This window comes from Lithobates pipiens, unplaced genomic scaffold (genome assembly GCF_037356315.1).
Source record: "Lithobates pipiens isolate NorthernLeopardFrog02 unplaced genomic scaffold, aLitPip1_a1.2 Scaffold_19, whole genome shotgun sequence".
In the NCBI taxonomy this organism is placed as follows: Eukaryota; Metazoa; Chordata; class Amphibia; order Anura; family Ranidae; genus Lithobates; species Lithobates pipiens.
Genome location: NW_027507764.1, coordinates 376,763,852 through 376,788,361, shown reverse-complemented (window position 1 = coordinate 376,788,361; position 24,510 = coordinate 376,763,852). Strand labels below are relative to the sequence as shown.

Sequence of the window (24,510 nt, the reverse complement as noted above, 5' to 3'; positions counted from 1 at the left end):
GAAAGAATATTATACTTGACTGCTGCCCTTCTGCTGCAGTCTGCTAATCATTCACAACTCACTTGTTCCACAAAGCTCTTTATCAGGACTGGTAACTTGGTCTGTCTAGGGTGCTACGGTACATAGGCTTGGGTGCGGTACAGTCTGCTGTTCTGTAAGGACCGCTATCGGTCCACAATACATAGGGTTGCCGTGCACTACTGCTGACCGCTGCCCTATACTGCAGCAGTCCTTCATTGGTATAGGGACTGACGTACAGTCTGCTAATCACTAACACACAACCTGCTTGGTCCACAAAAGTTCTTATAAGGACTGGTAACTTGGTATAGGGTGCTACGGTACATAGGCCTGAGTGCGTTACAGTCTGCTGTTCTGTAAGGACCGCTATCGGTCCACAATACATAGGGTTGCCGTGCACTACTGCTGACCGCTGCCCTATACTGCAGCAGTCCTTCAGCGGTATAGGGACTGACGCACAGTCTGCTAAACACTAACACACAACCTGCTTGGTCCACAAAAGTTTTTATAAGGACTGGTAACTTGGTATAGGGTGCTACGGTACATAGGCCTGAGTGCAGTACAGTCTGCTGTTCTGTAAGGACCGCTATCGGTCCACAATACATAGGGTTGCCGTGCACTACTGCTGACCGCTGCCCTATACTGCAGCAGTCCTTCATTGGTATAGGGACTGACGTACAGTCTGCTAATCACTAACACACAACCTGCTTGGTCCACAAAAGTTCTTATAAGGACTGGTAACTTGGTATAGGGTGCTACGGTACATAGGCCTGAGTGCGTTACAGTCTGCTGTTCTGTAAGGACCGCTATCGGTCCACAATACATAGGGTTGCCGTGCACTACTGCTGACCGCTGCCCTATACTGCAGCAGTCCTTCATTGGTATAGGGACTGACGTACAGTCTGCTAATCACTAACACACAACCTGCTTGTTCCACAAAAGTTCTTATAAGGACTGGTAACTTGGTATAGGGTGCTACGGTACATAGGCCTGAGTGCGTTACAGTCTGCTGTTCTGTAAGGACCGCTATCGGTCCACAATACATAGGGTTGCCGTGCACTACTGCTGACCGCTGCCCTATACTGCAGCAGTCCTTCATTGGTATAGGGACTGACGTACAGTCTGCTAATCACTAACACACAACCTGCTTGGTCCACAAAAGTTCTTATAAGGACTGGTAACTTGGTATAGGGTGCTACGGTACATAGGCCTGAGTGCGTTACAGTCTGCTGTTCTGTAAGGACCGCTATCGGTCCACAATACATAGGGTTGCCGTGCACTACTGCTGACCGCTGCCCTATACTGCAGCAGTCCTTCAGCGGTATAGGGACTGACGCACAGTCTGCTAAACACTAACACACAACCTGCTTGGTCCACAAAAGTTTTTATAAGGACTGGTAACTTGGTATAGGGTGCTACGGTACATAGGCCTGAGTGCGTTACAGTCTGCTGTTCTGTAAGGACCGCTATCGGTCCACAATACATAGGGTTGCCGTGCACTACTGCTGACCGCTGCCCTATACTGCAGCAGTCCTTCATTGGTATAGGGACTGACGTACAGTCTGCTAATCACTAACACACAACCTGCTTGGTCCACAAAAGTTCTTATAAGGACTGGTAACTTGGTATAGGGTGCTACGGTACATAGGCCTGAGTGCGTTACAGTCTGCTGTTCTGTAAGGACCGCTATCGGTCCACAATACATAGGGTTGCCGTGCACTACTGCTGACCGCTGCCCTATACTGCAGCAGTCCTTCAGCGGTATAGGGACTGACGCACAGTCTGCTAAACACTAACACACAACCTGCTTGGTCCACAAAAGTTTTTATAAGGACTGGTAACTTGGTATAGGGTGCTACGGTACATAGGCCTGAGTGCAGTACAGTCTGCTGTTCTGTAAGGACCGCTATCGGTCCACAATACATAGGGTTGCCGTGCACTACTGCTGACCGCTGCCCTATACTGCAGCAGTCCTTCATTGGTATAGGGACTGACGTACAGTCTGCTAATCACTAACACACAACCTGCTTGTTCCACAAAAGTTCTTATAAGGACTGGTAACTTGGTATAGGGTGCTACGGTACATAGGCTTGAGTGCGGTACAGTCTGCTGTTCTGTAAGGACCGCTATCGGTCCACAATAGATAGGGTTGACGTGCACCACTGCTGACCGCTGCCCTATACTGCAGCAGTCCTTCAGCGGTATAGGGACTGACGCACAGTCTGCTAAACACTAACACACAACCTGCTTGGTCCACAAAAGTTTTTATAAGGACTGGTAACTTGGTATAGGGTGCTACGGTACATAGGCCTGAGTGCGTTACAGTCTGCTGTTCTGTAAGGACCGCTATCGGTCCACAATACATAGGGTTGCCGTGCACTACTGCTGACCGCTGCCCTATACTGCAGCAGTCCTTCATTGGTATAGGGACTGACGTACAGTCTGCTAATCACTAACACACAACCTGCTTGGTCCACAAAAGTTCTTATAAGGACTGGTAACTTGGTATAGGGTGCTACGGTACATAGGCCTGAGTGCGTTACAGTCTGCTGTTCTGTAAGGACCGCTATCGGTCCACAATACATAGGGTTGCCGTGCACTACTGCTGACCGCTGCCCTATACTGCAGCAGTCCTTCAGCGGTATAGGGACTGACGCACAGTCTGCTAAACACTAACACACAACCTGCTTGGTCCACAAAAGTTCTTATAAGGACTGGTAACTTGGTATAGGGTGCTACGGTACATAGGCTTGAGTGCGGTACAGTCTGCTGTTCTGTAAGGACCGCTATCGGTCCACAATAGATAGGGTTGACGTGCACCACTGCTGACCGCTGCCCTATACTGCAGCAGTCCTTCAGCGGTATAGGGACTGACGTACAGTCTGCTAAACACTAATACACAACCTGCTTGGTCCACAAAAGTTCTTATAAGGACTGGTAACTTGGTATAGGGTGCTACGGTACATAGGCTTGAGTGCGGTACAGTCTGCTGTTCTGTAAGGACCGCTATAGGTCCACAATAGATAGGGTTGACGTGCACCACTGCTGACCGCTCACCTATACTGCAGCAGTCCTTCAGCGGTATAGGGACTAAGAGTTTTGTCACAGGGTCATTTAAAAAATGACATGCAGAGGAAGAGGCAGGCCCTTCCGCAGGGGTGGTAGGGGTAGGGCAGGAGCAACAGGCTTGAGCCAAAGTGGGAAGTTGCAGAAGGTGCGTTCAATTACTTTAAAGGATGCACCAGACTTGGTTGAGTGGCTCGCTCAGCCTTACTCTTCTGCACCCTCCTCATCCTCTCGATCTGCACCCTCTTCTTCACTCTCTGCTATGTGCACCCCCAAAGACACTACCACCAACAACACGACCACCACCACCACCACCACATACCTTCCGCTTGAGTCACTGGAATTATTTTCCGATCCATATCAAGAGGACATTTCTGATGCGCAGCCACTCTTGGTATTGGATCAGGAAGAGGAGGTAGCAACAAGCGCTACTCAGCAGTCTGACGCCAGTACCCAGATCAGCCCAAGGAGGAGGTTGGTCCCCGGTGTTGCTGCCTACTCTACTTATAGCGGTGGGGAAGGTGACGTTGATGATGACGTGTCTAGTGATGTCACGTGGGTGCCCACAAGAGAGGAAGAGGAGGGGAGTTCAGAGGGAGATATGGACCAGCAGATAGGGAGGAGAAGCAGCAATGACTTACATTGCACAGCAGGGACAAAGCAGACTGCAAATGTATCAGGAGCGAGTCATCGACCATGTACGGTCACATCTGGCGCTCCCAGGACACCGGCACATGGCTCCGCAGTGTGGGCTTTTTTTAACGTGTCCGCTGCTGACAATAGCGTTGCCATCTGCAATCTTTGCAGTCAACGCGTTAGTCGCGGTAAGCCCAATACTCACCTAGGGACGACCGCCTTAAGAAGGCACATGAGCAGCCATCACCGAGCCCAGTGGGAGCAACGGAACACACAAAGCCACACTGCAGGCTCTCACCGTCCAGCCTCGTCTTCTACTTCTCCTTCTCCTCTCTCCTCACAATTGTCCTCCACTCCACCTTCCATCACGCCAAGCTCACATTTTTCTGCAAAAAGGCAGGCTTCCGTGGGCCTAATGTTTGAGCGTAAAAAAATGATGACGCCGGATAACCCTCTTGCCCAACGGTTGGCGGCTGGCTTGTCAGAACTCATAGCCCGCCAACTACTGCCATATAAACTGGTGGACTCGGAGGCCTTTCGCAAATTTGTGGCCATTGGAACACCACAATGGAAGGTCCCAGGAAGGAAGTATTTCTCAGAGAAGGGCATCCCAGAGCTATATGGCCATGTTCAGCGGCAAGTGAATGTATCTCTGGCACACAGTGTCGGTGCCAAGATACATCTGACCACAGACACGTGGTCTAGCAAACACGGGCAGGGAAGGTATATCAGTTTTACTGCCCACTGGGTGAACCTTCTGACGGCCGTCAAGCATGTAACCCGTGGCACCCGTGTAGATTTGGTTTTACCGCCACGGATTGCATGCAGGCCTGACTCTTCTTCTCCTCCTCCTACTCCATCCTCCTCCCTCTCCTCCTCAGCTGCCTCCTCCTTTTCCGCTGCTAGCGTCTCTTCCACTGCACCGCCCAAGCTCCCCAGAACCTATTCCACATGCCAGGTGAGACGTTGCCATGCCGTGCTGCGTCTGTTGTGCCTGGAAGCAAAGAGCCACACTGGCCCGGCACTCCTTTCAGCTTTGCGTTCACAGGCAGATGAGTGGCTAACACCGCTCAATTTGACAGTTGGTAAAGTGGTGTGTGACAACGGTGCCAATCTGCTTAGCGCATTGAAACAGGGCAAAATCACGCACGTGCCGTGCATGGCACACGTCTTAAACTTGGTCGTGCAGCGATTCCTTGTCAAATACCCTGGGGTCCAGGACATCTTGCGGCAGGCAAGGAAAATCTCGGCCCATTTCAGAAGATCTTACACGGCCATGGCTCGCCTTGCTGACATTCAGCGGCGACACCATCTGCCGGTCAGACGTCTTATTTGCGATTGCCCGACGCGATGGAACTCAACCTTCTATATGCTTGATAGGCTGCTCCAGCAGAAACGTGCAGTTAACGTCTACCTGTATGAACTCTGCGAAAGAAACGGTTCTGGGGAGCTGGGTTTTTTTTCACCGCGCCAGTGGCTGCTCATGCGCGACACATGCAGACTTCTGCGGCCATTTGAGGAGATCACCAAACTGGTCAGTCGCAGCCATGGCGCCATCAGTGACATGGTACCTTATGCCTTCTTTCTGGAGCGTGCATTGCGTCGTGTCATTGATCAGGCTGTGGAGGAGCAGGAGCGGGAAGATGAGGAAGTCGCAATGCTGGATGAATTCCCAGGGGGGGCTACTCTATCTGAGACAAGTCAACAACAGGAGTCTGATGAGGAGTCAGAGGAGGATGGTGCCGGGGCGGATGAGCAGGAGCAAGAAGAGCATGCTTTAAACCTTTCTGGGATCCCTGTTGTGCGAGGATGGGGAGAGGAGAATGAAGAGGACGACATTATCCTGGATGATGAGCAGGAGCCAGGCCACCACACCGCTTCCACTTTAGTGCAAATGGGGGCCTTCATGCTCCAGTGTTTTAATAGGGACCCCCGTATAAAAAGCATGAGGGTCAAGGACCAGTACTGGGTGGCAACGTACTTAGACCCCCGGTACAAACACAAAATGGCGGAAATGTTACCGCCGTCGCAGAGGGCTGTCAGAATGCAGCACTTCCAGGCCTTGCTTCGAGAAATGCTGCATTCTGCTTTTGCGTGCGCTGGCAGAGGAGCAATTCCCACTCCCAGAGAAGGATTTGCGGGTACCAATCCAACAGCGCCTGCAAGAAGAGGCCGGTTTGAAGATGTGTTGGTGACTTCGGATATGAGGTCATTCTTTCAGCCGACCCATCGACAGGTGTCATCCGGATCCAGCATCAGGGAACGCCTAGACCGTCAGGTGTCCGACTACATTGGGTTAACGGCCGATGTGGACGCTCTGAGGAGTGATGAACCCCTAGACTACTGGGTGGGCAGGCTTGACCTCTGGCCAGAGCTTGCCCAATTTGCAATCGAACTGTTGGCTTGCCCCTCATCCAGTGTCCTGTCCGAAAGGACGTTCAGCGCAGCAGGGGGGATTGTGACCGATAAGCGTACTCGCCTAGCTCACCACAGTGTTAACTACCTCACATTTCTAAAAATGAATGAGGCATGGATCTCGGAGGAATTCAACACATGTGATCAGTAGACCATGTATATGTCTATAAACAATTTTTGGAATCAAGCACACAGACCTTCTTAATTCATTTGGCTCACTTCCCTGACCCAAAAAAGCACACCGTACTATATGCCCCTACCCTCCTCTTTGAAGAGGTTGAGCGGTGTCATATTTCTACTGGGGCTGCTTATTATGAGGGGTTCCCACCATCCCTGTGCTGTGCTGACTTCCTCCTGGGTGTTCTTATTATGAGGGGCTCCCACCATCCCTGTGCTGTGCTGACTTCCTCCTGGGGGTTCTTATTATGAGGGGATCACACCATCCCTGTGCTGTGCTGACTTCCTCCTGGGGCTGCTTACGGTGCTGCTGTCAGCGCTGTATGTCACGGAGCTGCTGTCAGCGCTGTATGTCACGGAGCTGCTGTCAGCGCTGTATGTCACGGAGCTGCTGTCAGCGCTGTATGTCACGGAGCTGCTGTCAGCGCTGTATGTCACGGAGCTGCTGTCAGCGCTGTATGTCACGGAGCTGCTGTCAGCGCTGTATGTCACGGAGCTGCTGTCAGCGCTGTATGTCACGGAGCTGCTGTCAGCGCTGTATGTCACGGAGCTGCTGTCAGCGCTGTATGTCACGGAGCTGCTGTCAGCGCTGTATGTCACGGTGCTGCTGTCAGCGCTGTATGTCACGGAGCTGCTGTCAGCGCTGTATGTCACGGAGCTGCTGTCAGTGCTGTATGTCACGGAGCTGCTGTCAGCGCTGTATGTCACGGAGCTGCTGTCAGCGCTGTATGTCACGGAGCTGCTGTCAGCGCTGTATGTCACGGTGCTGCTGTCAGCGCTGTATGTCACGGAGCTGCTGTCAGCGCTGTATGTCACGGAGCTGCTGTCAGCGCTGTATGTCACGGAGCTGCTGTCAGCGCTGTATGTCACGGAGCTGCTGTCAGCGCTGTATGTCACGGAGCTGCTGTCAGCGCTGTATGTCACGGTGCTGATGTCAGTGCTCTGTATTACGGTGCTGCTGTCAGTGCTCTGTATCTCCTGCACCCTCTTGTTTGCCTACCCTGGTCCCTGACCTTCCCTCTCCTCCATTGCCTTCATTAGCTCCATAGTCCTGAATTGTCAGAACAATTTCCCAAATAAAAAAAAAATGCTTGTAGTTATCGATCCCAAATTCACCTCATACATGTATTATGCTATTGTCCAGGTGGTGGGACTACGTGCTACCCCCTAATAATTACCCCGTGGCCGCAAATTCGACCTAAAGGTTTGCGAAATTCGCCTCCCATTGAAGTCAATGGAGCCCGCGGCGAACGGTCGTTTTCGCGAACGTTTGTGTCCGTTCGCGTTTCGCGTTCGCGAAACGTCCCGTCGGAAGTTCGTCCATCACTATTCAACAGCTTCTATGCAGGTCATTTACTCACCAGTTAGAGAAGTGTGATTGAGAATGATAACCATGATCCCCGAACCTTCAAAAGCCAATCAGCAATGCCAACTCCCATTTTCCTTTTCTGACAGATTCCTTTTAATTAACCCTGGCAAGTACCGTGTGTGGTTTGCCTGCCCGGGGCATTGCTTACTTTTAGCGTATGCAGATGTACAGCACATGGCAGGCAGGTTTGTAAGCAGATTATTTTCATATCTTCTGTCAAACAAAAGAAAAACAAAGTGAACATAAACTCTAATTATAAACGGAGTTGTGAGCATTGAATAGAAATTGCAATTACATTTAAATCAAAATATAATGTCTACCACATTGTTTTCAGTAATGTATGAGGTATACCATTTTGCTTAATTCATTTTCGTTTGGGTTTATTGAAGTAAGACTAATTGTTGTTGTTTTGTCAATGTAAGGAGCAAATCATTGTCAGCAGCATAAAACCATCATTTGCCTGACCTTTCGTGCCCTATGAAGAATAACTGCTCTCTATGCTGTCTGCCGTATTGACTGGCAGCCTTTCCAAATGGCCAGGCAGTATTTTTAAAGTCATAATTGTATTATATTTTAATAGTCAATGCTTGTAATTAAAACAGTGACAGCTGAATGTGCTTGTCATTAAATTATCATTAGCGGTGAGGTGCACACAAGCTTGTTAAATGTTCCCTGCATGGGAGAAAGATTAATGCACTTCTGGCAGAAATTCCGCCTGATTTTATATTTCTGTTGTCTTATATAGGAAATTTATAGATGATGGGCAAGAATAAGAAACAGTCAGAAGATAGGAAAATTACTGGGTTTAGCTGCATTCATTTTGTGGGGCCGTTGGGCTTATTTTTTAACATAGTCCAAAAACCAGCGAGCACAGCAACAAATCAGATATTTGCTTTCAGCAGTTTCCTGTTGAGTAGGCTGACATCTGATTTGTGATTAACTGCTATGCAGATTGCTTTTTTTGTTTGTAACATAAACCAGTATAAACTGGTTACCACTCCAGTGTATATAATATCCTTTATCCTAAATTTTTTATATGGCAGATATGTTTGAGTATACGCAGTAGAGCTAACTCACAATGCTTGTTTTTTAGAATTATAATATAGATCCTTTTATTTCAAAACCTTGCAAGTCATTATGTGTTTCTTACTCTCTTTCTTATTGTTTTTCTCTATTTCTCTGCTTTTTAAAGGTTATTTTTTTATATTTATATATATCCTGGAAGTGGGGTGTTTGTTTGGAACCTCTGAGACAGCTCTAACCATAGCATTTAAAAGAAAAAAGCAGCATTAATTATAGTCCAGATTGATGGATGCAAGTTTCAAAGGTTACACGCGTCAGTCAAAATAAGCACAGGAAGCTCACGCTTCCTGCCTGGGAGTATCAGACCAATTTGTTAGTTTGGTAAAACTACTAAAATTCACTTAAGTTTGTTTCCACATTAATCATGAACTCTGGCTGGTTAGAAAATAAAAACTTTATCCAGTTTATAAAAAAAAAAAGTAGCACTTTAAGGACTGAACAAGGAAAACCAAAAGGAATTCCTGGTTGGCACCAGGACCATGAGCTTTTAGCTAAAGCTGAACTCCAGGCTCATTTTTTTTTCCATTAAATTAATTAATTTCTCAATGGCCACAATAGATCTAAATCCACTTTGCACCAAAAAGCTTTGCAAACCCAGTTATTAGCTTGTATAAATAGCAGTAATATTATCATCATTATACAGCACAAACCCAAGGCTTTGGGAGGGACCCAACAGGTCCACGTACAGAAAACTATAGGAGGGGGACAGATGTATTTAATATTTGTTATAGTTATTTATATAGCTACAGTATAACAATTTGCACAGTGCTTTACATATTTTTATTTCACATTTGTTCATAAACATACTAAGGCTTATTTTGGAAAAGGACCCAATTAACCTACTGGCAGTTTTTAGAGTGTGATAGGAAGCCAGGGTACCCAGAGGAAACTCACTCAAGCACAGATAGGACATGCAGATAGTGTCCTGCTTGAGCTTGAACCTGAGGACTAGCGCTGCAAAGTAGAAGTGCTAACCACTAAGCCACAAAACCCATCACCCTGCACATAGAGAGCAGCGGTGACTGGTCATTATTACAGGAATCTCCTACGGATGGGCATTGTCCCATGCTGGATTACTGTGTCGTTGTAGAAGAAATACACATTCTGCTTGTATTTAGACAGTGTCTTGGAGTTCAGCTTTAAACCTCTGTCAAGTAAATCATATCTCTTAATAATATAATATGTTTGCTCACACACCTATCACGAAGTATTGCCCTACTGCAGTCATAGTCACCATGGAGAAGCATGAAAACAGAGAATTTCCAATTTAAACAAACCCCTTCTGTATTGGAACAGCCAAATGCGGTGTCTATATTATCTGTTCTCATCCTTAATAGCATTATGTTTCCTACATATTCACAGGTGTACCTTAATCTTATTGGGCAAAGGAAGATTGAGGTGTTACCTGCTTTAACCAATCACATTTCACCTGTTTTTGTTCCAAAGTAGGTTAACATATTAAAAAAATATGAATTATTTTCGAAGTGCAATACCCCGATTTTTCCTTTGGTTTTGATAAAGAAGGGCCATTGTTAGTTGTTTGGCATGCCTTTTGGCTGCAACAATGGATTAATTGTAAAGCATACCCTTTATCAGATAGGTAAGATCTAGTTACAGCTAAAACATTTCCGTAATTGTCATATTTCTCAATTTCATTCAGTGTGAAATCCCTCTAAATACAAGAAATGTATTAATTTCACATTTCTGCATCGTTTCGGTAACTAGAAAATAAATTACATTCATCTTCTTGAAATTGTTTCAATGGATAGTTAATTTAGGACTTGGTAATTCAATTGTTATCTATCTGTATTGGCAACAACAATCTATATGAAAGAACGAGGTAGTTAAAAGTTATACTTTGCTTGGAAGCCAAAGGTCATTGCATTAAAACCTGCAGTAGTTTTGTGTGAGTAATTGTCCTACATCATTTTACTAATGTCTTGCTGTTAATGAAAATTAAAAAGCTCATGCTGCTTGATTTACTGCTTTGTTTTAAATTGTCATTTTAAGCTAACAACTATGCCAGATTTTCAAAGCGAATTGGAATCCCCAGTGTTTTGGTCAAAAATATTGTGAGCCTTGGACTTTTTACACCTTAGGACTGCTTTTGTAGAATAGCTTTTACATAGTATGTGATTAAATCTGTTGTGTTTAGAACAGTTTAGAGTGACATTTTGTAATAGATTCTGTATAAGGCTGCTGCCACGAGATAATGACGGAACAGCAGCCAAAGTTTAGGTTAGTAGGTGGTAAGTGCTTGTAAAGTGCAAGTTTGAAATCTTACTTGTCTGCAAAGAAATGTGGCTGTGAATAGGGGAAATAACAAGCAATGAGATATTGAAAGTCTGGAAGGGCAAACAAATAGTTACAAAACAAGGTACAGCTGAAAACTGGACACCAGAACACAAATACAATAAAATATTATAAATCAAGTAAAAATGACTAAAAACTGAAATTGGGATTGTACAGTGTTTTCTTTTAATATTACTATCTAAGAACCAGTAACAAATCATGCTTTACATCATTTGCAAAAAGCTATTTTATTTAAGTTGATTTGTAGGCCCAAAAACGTATTAAATCAGAACTCTAGCTCACCAAAAGCAGCACAGCTTCAGGAAACAGACCATCACTATTGCTGATCGTGAATTATTTTCAGTATCTTACACATAACCACTTATTATGACACTTAGTTGAGTTTAAGTTATAACTGTGCAGGTTTTTTCATTAACTGTTTCTATTAATTGAAAAGAAGTTCCTGGATGGCCGCACGTCAGAGAAATGGCATCTTTATTGGTTAATAAAATCTTATCTAATAGTTTTTTTAAACTATCGATGCTCCCCGCTGAGACCACCGTCTGTGGAAGGGAATTCCACATCCTTGCCGCCCTTCCAATAAAGAACCCTCTATGTAGTTTAACCCTTTCATGACTAAGCCTATTTTTGGAATTTGGTGTTTACAAGTTAAAATCCATATTTTTTGCTAGAAAATTACTTGGAACCCCCAAACATTATATATATTTTTTTAGCAGAGGCTCTAGAGAATAAAACGGCGATTGTTGCAATATTTTATGTCACACGGTATTTGCGCAGTGGTGTTTTCAACGCAACTTTTTGGGAAAAGGGACACTTTCATGAATAAAAAAAAACAAAACAGTAAAATTAGCCCAATTTTTTTGCGTAATGTGAAAGATAATGTTACGCCGAGTAAATAGATACCAAACATGTCACACTTTATAATTGCGCGCACTTGTAGATTGACGACAAAGTACGGTACCTAAAAATCTCAATAGGCGACGCTTTAAATTTTTTTTACGGTTACCAGGTTAGCGTTACAGAGGAGGTCTACTGCTAGAATTATTGCTCTCGCTCTGACGATCGCGGAGATACCTCACATGTGTGATTTGAACACCGTTTACATACGCGGGCGCGACTTCCGTATGCATTTTCTTTGCTTCGCGAGCTCGCGGGGACGGCGGGCGCTTTGAAATTTTTATTTTATTTTTTTATTTATTTTATTTATTTTAAAATGACTAAATTGTTTTTAAAAAAAAAATAAAAATTTGATCACTTTTATTGCTGTCACAAGGAATGTAAACATCCCTTGTGACAGTAATAGGTGGTGACAGGTACTCTTTATGGAGGGATCGGGGGTCTAAAAGACCCCCCACCCCTCCTTTACACTTCAATGTATTCAGATCGCCGATAACGGCGATTCTGAATACCGGATATTTTTTTAAAACCGGCGCCATTGGCAGCCGAGTAAACGGGAAGTGACGTCATGACGTCGCTTCCGTGTTTACGATGAGGAGACTGGAACGAAGCCGATTCCTCCCCAGCAGCCAGAGCCGACGGATCGCTAATCGGTGCTCCCGATCGAGCGGGAGCACCGGTAACAGCGGCGGGAGGGGGGGACGTCCCCTCCCGCTCCTCCGGCATAACAGCCGAGCGGCTTTTAGCCGCATCGGTTGTTATGGCTGGAAAGCCAATCGCCCGCTGTAAAAAACGGTACCGGGATGATGCCTGCAGGTGCGGGCATCATCCCGGTATACCCCCTGGAAGCCGAGTACGCAGATCTGCGTACGCTCGGCGGGAAGGGGTTAAGGTTAAACCTCTTTTCTTCTAATTTTAATGAGCGGCCATGTGTATTGTTAAACTTCCTTCCGCGAAAAAAGCTTTATCCCTGTTGTGGGGTCACCAGTACGGTATTTATAAATTAAAATAATATCCCCTCTCAAGCATCTCTTCTCCAGGGAGAATAAGTTCAGTGCTCGCAACCTTTCCTCATAACTAATATTCTTCAGACCCTTTATTAGCTTTGTTGCCCTTCTATCTACTCGCTCCATTTCCAGTACATCCTTCCTGAGGACTCTCGCCCAGAACTGGACAGCATACTCTAGGTGCAGCCGGACCAGAGTCTCGTAGAGCTGGAAAATTAATGTTTTATCTCTGGAGTTGATCCCCTTTTTGATGCATGCCAATATTCTGTTTGCTTTGTTAGCAGTAGCTTGGCATTACATGCCATTTCTGAGCCTATCATCTACTAGGACCCCCAGGTCCTTTTCCATCCTACATTCCCCCTAAGGGTTCTCCCCCCAGTGTATAGATTGCATTCATATTTTTGCCACCCAAATGCATTATTTTATGTTTTTCTACTTTTAACCTCATTTGCTATGTAGTTGCCCACCCCCCATTAATTTGTTCAGATCCTTTTTCAAGGTTTCCACATCCTGTGGAGAAGTTATTGCCCAGCTTAGCTTAGTATCATCTGAAAATAAAGAGATTGAACTGTTTACCCCATCCTGCAGGTCGTTTATGAACAAAATAAATAGGATTAGTCTCAGCACAGAACCCTGGGGGACCCGACTACCCACCCCTGACCATTCGGAGTACTCCCCATTTATCACCACCCTCTGAACTCGACCTTGTAGCCAGTTTTCAATCCATGTACTCACCCTATGGTCCATGCCAATGGACCTTATTTTGTACAGTAAACATTTATGGGGAACTTTGTCAAATGCTTTTGCAAAATCCAGATACACCACAACTACGGGCCTTCCTTTATCTAGATGTCAACTCACCGAAGGTTAATAGATTGGTTTGGCAAGAACAATTCTTCATGAATCCATGCTGATTACTGTTAATGATACCATTCTCGTTACTAAAATCTTGTATATTGTCCCTTATCATCCACTCAAAGAGCTTGCATAGTATGGATGCTAGGCTAACTGGTCTGTAATTCTCAGGGATGTATTTTGGGCCCTTTTAAATATCGGTGCTACATTGGCTTTTCTCCAATGAGCTGGTACCATATCAGTCAGTTGACTATCAATAAAAATTAGGAACAATGGTCTGGTAATTACTTGACTGAGTTCCCTAAGTACCCTCAGATGCAAGCCATCTGGTCCCGGTGATTTGTTAATGTTAGGTTTCCCAAGTCTAACTTTAATTCGGTCCTCTGTTAACCATGGAGGTGCTTCCTGTGATGTGTCATAAGGACAAACATTGCAGTTTTGGTACTGAAGCACCCCGATTCCTTTGTGAAGACTAAGGCCGCGTACACACGGGCGGACTGTTCGCCCAACCTTGTCCGCTGAACAGTGTTTGGGCGGACAGTCCGCCCGTGTGTGGGCTTTCAGCGGACAGTTTCAGCGGACAGTTGGACGGACAAAGTATTTCGGAAATTCCGAAAAACTGTCCGCTGAAACTGTGTTTGAGCGAACAGTCCGCCCGTGTGTAGGCTACTTTCGAAATGAGCAAACTGTTCCCGCTCGGAAAGTCCGCCCATTTCGAGCGCGTGTACAGGTAGGCGGGGCCCGCGAAGGAGACGTCGCGGGCTCCGCCGCCTGGAATGGGCTTAAAGGGGAACCCCAGCGCCGAAAAAAATCGGCGTGGGGGTTCCCCCAAAGTCCACACCAGACCCTTGTCCGAGCACGCTACCTGGCCGGCCAGGAAAGGGGGGCGAGCGAGCGCGCCCCCCTCCTGAGCCGTACCAGGCCGCGTGCCCTCAACATGGGGGGTGCCTTGGGGAAGGGGGGGCCGCGCGGCCCCCCCACCCCAAAGCACCTTGTCCCCATGTTGATGAGGACAAGGGCCTCTTCCCGACAACCCTGGCCGTTGGTTGTCGGGGTCTGCGGGCGGGGGGCTTATCGGAATCCGGGAGCCCCCTTTAAGAAGGGGGCCCCCGGATACCGGCCCCCCACCCTATGTGAATGAGTATGGGGTACAATGTACCCCTACCCATTCACCTGTGAAATAAAGTACAAAAAAAAACACAACACAGGGAAAAAATATTTTATTGCACAGCTCCGGGGGTCTTCCGTCTTCGGGGGTCTTCTCGCCGGACTCCTCCGCTATCTGTGTGTAGCTCTTTTACTAGCGGAGGAGTCCGGCTTTCTTCCTCCCCGCCGCCGGCCTCTTCTCCCGACTTCGGGGGTCTTGTCCCCCTCTTCGGTTCTTCTGCCGGGCCACCGCGCCTTCTTATAGCTCTTTTACAGGCGGTGGCCCGGTCTTCTGTCGCCGCTGCCTTCCGTTCTTCTGTCGCCGCCTTCGGTTCTTCTGCCGGGCCACCGCGCCTTCTTGTAGCTCTTTTACAGGCGGTGGCCCGGTCTTCTGTCGCCGCTGTCGTCGCCGCCGCCGCCTTCCGTTCTTGTTCTTCTTCTTGTTCTTCTTCTTCTTCTTCTCCTGGAGATGTTGACTCGACGAGCTCTCCGGCCGGAATGCCAGAGCCGCGCTGTGCGGTCACTTATATAGTGACAATGGGGCGGTGTCACATGGTATATGTCACATGGGTTGGTCACATGGGTTGATGTCACATGGGGACTATGACATCGTAAGGGGGCGGGGTCACCATGTGACCAACCCATGTGACATATACCATGTGACACCGCCCCATTGTCACTATATAAGTGACCGCACAGCGCGGCTCTGGCATTCCGGCCGGAGAGCTCGTCGAGTCAACATCTCCAGGAGAAGAAGAAGAAGAACAAGAAGAAGAACAAGAACGGAAGGCGGCGGCGACGACGACAGCGGCGACAGAAGACCGGGCCACCGCCTGTAAAAGAGCTACAAGAAGGCGCGGTGGCCCGGCAGAAGAACCGAAGGCGGCGACAGAAGAACGGAAGGCAGCGGCGACAGAAGACCGGGCCACCGCCTGTAAAAGAGCTATAAGAAGGCGCGGTGGCCCGGCAGAAGAACCGAAGAGGGGGACAAGACCCCCGAAGTCGGGAGAAGAGGCCGGCGGCGGGGAGGAAGAAAGCCGGACTCCTCCGCTAGTAAAAGAGCTACACACAGATAGCGGAGGAGTCCGGCGAGAAGACCCCCGAAGACGGAAGACCCCCGGAGCTGTGCAATAAAATATTTTTTCCCTGTGTTGTGTTTTTTTTTGTACTTTATTTCACAGGTGAATGGGTAGGGGTACATTGTACCCCATACTCATTCACATAGGGTGGGGGGCCGGTATCCGGGGGCCCCCTTCTTAAAGGGGGCTCCCGGATTCCGATAAGCCCCCCGCCCGCAGACCCCGACAACCAACGGCCAGGGTTGTCGGGAAGAGGCCCTTGTCCTCATCAACATGGGGACAAGGTGCTTTGGGGTGGGGGGGCCGCGCGGCCCCCCCTTCCCCAAGGCACCCCCCATGTTGAGGGCACGCGGCCTGGTACGGCTCAGGAGGGGGGCGCGCTCGCTCGCCCCCCTTTCCTGGCCGGCCGGGTAGCGTGCTCGGACAAGGGTCTGGTGTGGACTTTGGGGGAACCCCCACGCCGATTTTTTTCGGCGTTGGGGTTCCCCTTTAAGCCCATTCCAGGCGGCGGAGCCCGCGACGTCTCCTTCGCGGGCCCCGCCTACCTGTACACGCGCTCGAAATGGGCGGATTTGCCTCCTTACGTGGGCGAGTCCGTTCATTTCAAAAGTTGAGCGAACTGTTTGGCAAACAGTTCGCTGAAACAGTCCGCTCGTGTGTGGGCAAGTCCGCTCATGCAAATTTTGAGCGGACTGTTTGCCGAAACTGTTTGACGAACAAGGTTGGGCAAACAGTCCGCGCGTGTGTACGCGGCCTTAGTCCTTCCTCATTGTTTATGGGGCCAATATGGTCTGTTCTGGCTTTTTTGCTGTTTACATACTTAAAGAATTTCTTGGGATTTTTTTTTGCTCTCCTCTGCTATGTGTCTTTTATGTTCTATCTTAGCCGCCCTAATTGCACCTTTATATTTCTTGTTGCATTCTTTATAAAGTCTGAATGTTGATGATGATCCCTCAAACCTTGTATCTTTTGAAGGCCTTCTCCTTTGCTTTTATATGCATTTTTACATTTGAGTTAAGCCATCCAGGACTTTTGTTCGCTCTTTTAAATGTATTACCCAATGGGATGCATTGGCTAATGCCCTTATTTAATATGCTCTTAAAGCAAACCCATCTCTCCTCCGTGTTCTTTGTTCCTAAGATTTTATCCCAATTTATGCCTTCTACCAAGGTTCGTAGTTTAGGGAAGTTGACTCTTTTGAAATTCTGTGTCTTTGTTTTGCCCTTATGTTTCATATTTGTGTGACTTATACTGAAGCCAATTGACCTGTGATCGCTGTTTCCTAAATTGCCCTGTATTTCCACATCCGTAATCAGGTCAGCAATGTTGGTAATCAGTAGATCCAGTAACACTTTATTTCTAGTTGGTGCATCTACCATCTGACCCATAAAATTGTCTTGCAATACATTTAGGAACTGTCGAGCCTTAGATGAATGCTCAGTTCCCTCCGCCCCGTATATGTCTGGATAATTAAAATCCCCCATTATGATAACACTTCCCATCCTTGCTGCTAATTCCACTTGTGATAGGAGATCCATCTCCCCCTCCTCCTTCAGGTTAGAAGGCCTATAACATACTCCCAGTATTATTTTCCCCTTTACTTGATCCCTTTGGAGCTCTACCCATAAGGATTCCACCTCCTCCCTAGCTCCCTTAGTGATGTCATCTCTCAAATTCACTTGTACATTATTCTTGAAATATAGGCATACCCCTCCCCCTTGTTTACCCTCTCTATCCCTGCGATAAAGGGTATACCCTTGAAGAGTTGCAAGCCAATCATGAGAGCTGTTGAACCAGGTCTCTGAAATTCCCACAAAATCCAAATCCTCCTCGTACAACAGTATCTCTAGTTCACCCATCTTGTCCGCCAGGCTCCTGGCATTGGTGAACATGCCACATAGTTTAGGCCGGTCGCATACTATCCTCCTATTGGGTGTTCCAAGATTGTAACTAGGACGTGTTACTATACTTACCTTGGGTTTATGGGCTTTAGTCAACCTACCACTAGTGCCCCCAATACTACCCTCTGGAATATGTTCCGTGCTGACTATCTCTACCTCTGGGCCCTCCCCCATTGCCTACTGTAGTTTAAAAACCCCTCTAACTTTTTGGCCATCTTTACTCCCAGCTGATCTGCACCCTCCTAATTGCAGTCTGTCCCTTCTATAGTATTGGTGATTGACTGAGAAGTAGGACCAGTCCTCCAGGAACCCAAACCCCTTCTTACTACACCAGCTCCTCAGCCACTTGTTTACTTCCCTAATATCCCTCTGCCTTTTTTGCGTGGCTTGATGTACCAGTAGTATTCCTGAGAATACTACCTTGGTGGTCCTTTTCCTCAATTTAGCTGCCAAGTCCCTAAAATCGTTCTTTAGGACACTCCATCTGCCTCTGACTTTGTCATTGGTGCCAATGTGCACCATGACGGCCGGGTCTTCCCCAGCCCCTCCCAGTAATCTGTCCACCAGATCCGTGATGTGCCAAACCCGAGCGCCCGGCAGACAACATACAGTTCGGTGCTTCAGGTCTTTCTTACAGATTGCCCTCTCTGCCCTTCTCGTACCGCGTGCACATGACCGGTTTTTCCATCAGAATAAACTCTGACGGTTTTTCTGATGGAGTTCCGACTGAGTTTCGCTGAAACAGACTTGCCTACACACGATCACACCAAAGTCCAATCGCTTAGAACACGGTGACGTACAACACATATGATGGGACTAGAAAAAGGATGTTCAATAGCCTGTAGCCAATAGCTGCCCTTGCGTCGTTTTTGGTCCTTCGGAACAGCATACAGACAAATGGGTTTCCTGATAGCAATTGATTCCATCGGAAAAGATTTAAAACATGTTCTATTTCTAGGTCCGTCAGAATTTTCTAATAAAAAAGTCAGCTGAAGCCCAAACACGATCGGAATATCCGATGAAATGATTCCGTCTGACTTTTTCTGCCGGAAAAAGTCCGACCGTGTGTACACAGCATAAGAATTGAGTCCGCTACCACCAGAATCTCTTTCCTTTCCCTTCACTCCCCCCCCCCCCCCCCCACTCTCACTGGAGGAGTTCTTCTGGCATTCTCGTCCCTGACTGGTTTCACCAATGTCACTCAATGGAGCATACTTATTGGAACTTCCCCCTCTACCCTTCCTGAGTGTCACCCATCTACTCTTTCCTGGTGCCTGCACCTCTTTGTCTCCACCCGCCCCTTTCTGTCTGCCGTGTACGTAACTGGCTCTCCTTTAGTATAGAGGGACTTTTCAGTGCTGACAGTTGCTTCCCCAGATTCAGAACCTGGACTTCCAGGGAAACAATATGCTTACATTTTGCACAGCAGTATTCGCCCTCGATCAGATGATCAAGGAACGAATATATGCCGCAAGATGTACACCAAGTCACATTTCCACACCCACCAGGCATCGTACCTACTAATTTACTGAGGATTGGGGATTATACCCTTTCCAAGTTACCTAACAACTAGCTTCATGACACTAATACTCAACAAGACAGTACACATGTACTCAACAAGACAATAAACAGGTACTCAACAAAACAATACACAGGTACTCGCAGACCAACGTGCACACACACACACACAATACACAAGTACTAACGATCCATACACACTACTCAGACAACACTCATAATACACCTCTTGTTTTCAACTCTGTTTTTTTAACTCACCACTTAGTCCAGTTCCATTTGGTCTAAGTTCCAGCAAGCTCAAAGATGAGTAGGCTCACAATGAGTTCTACAGAATGTTATATAGACCTCAAGCACCTGTGACCAATTAACCACTCACCTTAATTAGTAGGCTGAAGGAAGCAAAGAAAAAAAAAAGCCAGTAAAGACACAAAAAGAACCTAAAAATGCAACCCAGCAATCACCAGCAGTCAAAAGCAAAACATGTTCACACTCTCCACTGTTTAAATTCCAACCAGCAGTCTGTGTTTTCAGGATTAGTTCAGGCATTTGAAAAATAAAATAAAATACATTTTACACCTTACCTTTAGAGCAATTTTTTTTTAAGTATGCACAGTTATTTGTAACCTAAAGCCACCTATGTGTCATGCTTATCCCAGGAGGCACAGCGAGCACTGTGCATGTCATTTGCCTAGATGAATGATATGCTGGGGGGGGGTGGCACACATTTTTATTAAAGGTAAATAAAACAAAACAAAATAAGACAGTGCTATTCATGGAGCAGGTGGAAGAAGGGGTGGATTGGAGGGAAGTGCATTTAGATGGTGAAGATCCATTTTAAAGTAACTCTTTACCCAAGAACAAAAATATAAGGTCCTAATTGTACAGCACAGGACACAGCACTTAGTCGGAATCATGGGTTTTAGCAGCTACAGTGAATATAAAAAGTCTACACACCCCTGTTAAAATGTCGGGCTTCTGTGATGTAAAAAAATTAGACAAATCATTTCAGAACTTTTTCCACCTTTAATATGACCTATAAATTGTACAACTCTGTTAACAACAAAGGGAGCAGAGCAACATGTCCCAAGATGGCGCCCGGCCAGAAGAGACACAGCCACATTCTCTGGCTGCAGAGGCATCCTCAACACACTCCATGGGAGACAGTGAGTATGCTGTACAACTCACAAAAGCTGATTTGGATGAAACTCTTACTGTTACTATGACAAGATAGCACAGAAGTTTCAATCAGTGCTGCACAAATTCATTAACACCCTGCCCCTGGAGATTGCAGCATTAGGCACCAGGACTGACTTATTAAAAAATAAACATGATGAGCTCAGCCTAGCCTACACTGATATCAGGAAGGCCCACAAATCCCTTTCTGAGTCTGTGATACAGCTTCAAGCCCACCTGGAGGAAATGGATAACAGAAACTCACAACAACCTCAGGGTGCGAGGGGTCCCAGAAACTGTAATTGATCTGCTTGCTGCAGTGCAAAAACTGTTCAATTCCTGTCCTGATTCTCATCATTATCATTTTTGTCATTAATATATGAAGAATAATGACTTCGAAATTTTCGGCCGTCTACTGGTGGATCATCTGGCGTTGGTTATCACTTCCCTGGTTTCTCTGGATCAAACAGGTTTCGTCCCAACTAGGCAAATCGCAGATAACATACGGCTGGCCACTAATGTGATACAGGATGCCAAAAGGTTTTGTTACTTAGCTTATATATTAATAAAGCCTTCGACCGTGTCCTCTGGCCCCATTTAGACTCAATTTTAGCCAAATATGGCTTCACTGGGGAGTTTATCCATGGCTTTAAGGCTCTCTATCACAAGCCCCGAACCCGCATTAAACTCCCTGGGTGCATTTCAGAATACTTTGCTTTAGGACCAGGCACTAGGCAGGGCTGTCCCCCCTATTGTTCGCCTTGGCGATTGTACCACTGGCTTGTTCAACTATCTCTAACCCTAATATCAAAGGATACACGAAAAATGGCCAAGAATTTGAACTGGGCTTGTATGCAGATGACATCCTCCTATTTCTTTTGGATCCTCTAATCTCCCTCCCCAATCTACTTTCCACCTTAGCCACATTTCCCCAATTTACAGGACTGGGAGTAAATTCATCCAAATGTGTAATTTTACCTATTAACTCCCTCAATCCTTAAGAAACAATCTCAACGATAAATACAAATTTGCCTGGAGCTCGGGCACCCTACATTACCTAGGGATCCGTTTAGCCCTACTGATGTACACGCATAACGTTGGATCCTTACTCACCCAGTGGTCCTCTTACCACCTATCATTCCTAGGAAGAATTCAAGCAGTAAAAATGTTGATCCCTAAGCTGCTATTTTCTTTTGTTTGGATGTGGTATTGTTGTTCAACTCTATCTACCAATTGGAATTCCTTGTTTGCCTGACTCTCTGATGCCGATTTGTTGTGTAGGGTGCTTTCTGCTGCTCTCTGTATTCTATTGAGCCCTCCGTGGATTCATTGTTACATGGGCCTGTTTGCTGTGTTGCCGATTCCTTAGTTGGTACACACGATTGCCCTGTACACAAGGTTGAACTTTCCGATGGAAAATGTGCGATCGGATCTTTTTGTCTGAAAATTTGATCGTGTGTGGGCTCCATCGGACTTTTTCCATTGGAATTTCCGACAAAAAAGTTTGAGAGCAGGATCTAAAATTTTCCGACAACAAAATCCGATCATTTAAATTCCAATCGTGTGTAGACAATTCCGACGGACAAAGTGCCACGCATGCTCAGAATAAATTACGAGACGAAAACTGTTGGCTACTCTTTATACTCTTTATAGTCCCGTCGTACGTGTTCTACATCACCGCTTTCTGAACGATCTGATTTTCCGACAACTTTTTGCGACTGTGTGTATGCAAGGCAAGTTTGGGGCAAAATCCGTCGGAAAAAATCCGACAGATTTTGTCGTCGGAATGTCCAACCATGTGTATGGGGCATATGAGTATTTACATTCAACCAAGCAGGTTGAACAAAAAAAAAAACTGTCAGCTCTAGTCGTAACCACGGTACTAACAATCTGACGTTAGTACATCGATTTCCCCTGCTGAGCTGTTGTGTCCTGACAGGGAGATGGCCCCCTGCCAGAACACTCCAATTAACGCTGTCAGCCATTGGAGCGCTAATTGGGAGCCAGTTAGCTGCTGGTTTTGCAGCTCGCTCGTCTGACAGAAGTTTGGATCCTTTTATTATACAAGCAAATTTGTTACCGACAGTGGCATGTTATGTAGGTAGCTGTTAGACAGCCCAGCTTCCCTAGGCCACTGGCAATGTTGCCTATGTGGAACAGCCTTTGGTGGAGATAAAATACCAATTCCTTTCCTATGAGATGCAGTATATGTTTATGATTAATTTTTTGTTAAAAATTATTGAGAGATAATTAATAAAAGTAAAATAACTGTTTTAGTCAATTGGTTAATTCTCAAAAGGGATTAGCTAATTTTAATAATGAAAATACTACATTTAGAGATTTCATTAAATCGTGCACCTTGCACCTCACTTTGTACATCTTTAGGATTACATGAGCTTGGTTTATTTTTAAAGTGTTTTCCTGTCAGTAAATTCAAAAATTATGTCATGTACATTTCCCACATATTGACTTCCAATCAGACAGTTTACATGAGTAAGAATATCTCTTTAACCACTTGCTGACCGCTTCACGCCAATATACGTTGGCACAATGGCAGCGGTGGGCAAATGGGTGTACCTGTACATCCCCTTTAATTGGCAGGGCTAGCGCACGCCCACAGTGAACAGAATGACCGGGACTGGCGTACTCTATGTCCGCCGGTCTCCCGGTGATCATGTCACGGAGCCACAGAATGGGGAAGTGCCTATGTAAACAAGGCATTTCCCAGTTCTGCCTTGTGACATGACAGCAATCACTGCTACCCTGTCATCGGGAGCAGTGATCGCTGTCATGTGAGTGGAAGCACATCCACCCCACAGTTAGGATCACTCCCTAGGACACAAGTCACCCCTTGATCACCTCCTAGTGTTTAACCCATTCCCTGCCAGTGTCATTTACATAGTAATCAGTACATTTTTATAGCACTGATCGCTGTATAAATGGCAATAGTCCCAAAATAGTGTCCGCTATAACGTCCCAGTCACAATAAAAATCGCAGATCGCCACCATTACTAATAAGAAAAAAATGAATAATAAAAATGCCATAAAACTTTCCCCTATTTTGTAGATGCTATAACTTTTGCGCAAACTAAAAATATGTAGAATGCATATTGGCCTAAACTGAGGGAAAAAAAAATTTTTATATATTTTTGGGGGATATTTATTATAGCAAAAAGTAAAAAACATTGTTTTTTTTTTTTTTTAAATGTCGCTTTTTTTGTTTATAGCGCAAAAAATAAAAACCACAGAGGTGATCAAGTACCACCAAAAGAATGCACTATTTGTGGGGAAAAAAGGATGTAAATTTTGTTTGGGTACAACATGGCACAACTTCAGAATTGTCAGTTAAAGCGACGCAGTGCCGAATCGCAAAAAGTGCTCTGGTCAGGAAGGGGGCAAAATCTTCCAGGGCTGAAGCAATTAATCGAGTTTATTGCTTGATTGAACATGATTTTAGTATTTTTATTCTTCCACAGGTGGCCCTCGTAAAGTGGACAGAAAGTGTTGGACTTACTCTTGTCAACAGAGATTTGACCTCTATGCAGCTTAAAACCCCTGGTGGACAGATTTTGACTTTCTTTATTCTCCAGATTTTTCCTTTTACTTCTGAGAGCAAACGGATGGGAATCATCGTGAGGGTAAGCTTTATTTAATTGCTAATAAAAACAGATAATGGAAACAATTTTATTGTGAAAACTGAAACAGTTGGCTTTTCTTATTTCTTTATACTTCACATGAGACTTATGTTGTTTCCAATCTTGTGTCAAAATGATATTTCACCCTATATCCCACTGCTTTATTCCTGTAAGGGATGAACATAAGTATTGTAAAATTAATGTTTAACTGTAGCTAAGAAT

The 24,510-nt window shown here is 46.0% G+C and overlaps 1 protein-coding gene across 2 annotated transcripts in view; it reads left to right on the top strand.

Annotated features, from left to right (window-relative positions):
• The window catches only part of ATP9B (ATPase phospholipid transporting 9B (putative)), a 534,623-nt gene that overhangs the window by 414,703 nt on the left and 95,410 nt on the right, over positions 1 to 24,510 (top strand). For both annotated transcript variants that reach the window (XM_077492334.1, XM_077492333.1), the window contains exon 16: positions 24,130 to 24,291. In XM_077492334.1, coding sequence (XP_077348460.1) covers positions 24,130 to 24,291 — 162 coding nt within the window. The remainder of the gene's footprint in view (positions 1 to 24,129; positions 24,292 to 24,510) is intronic.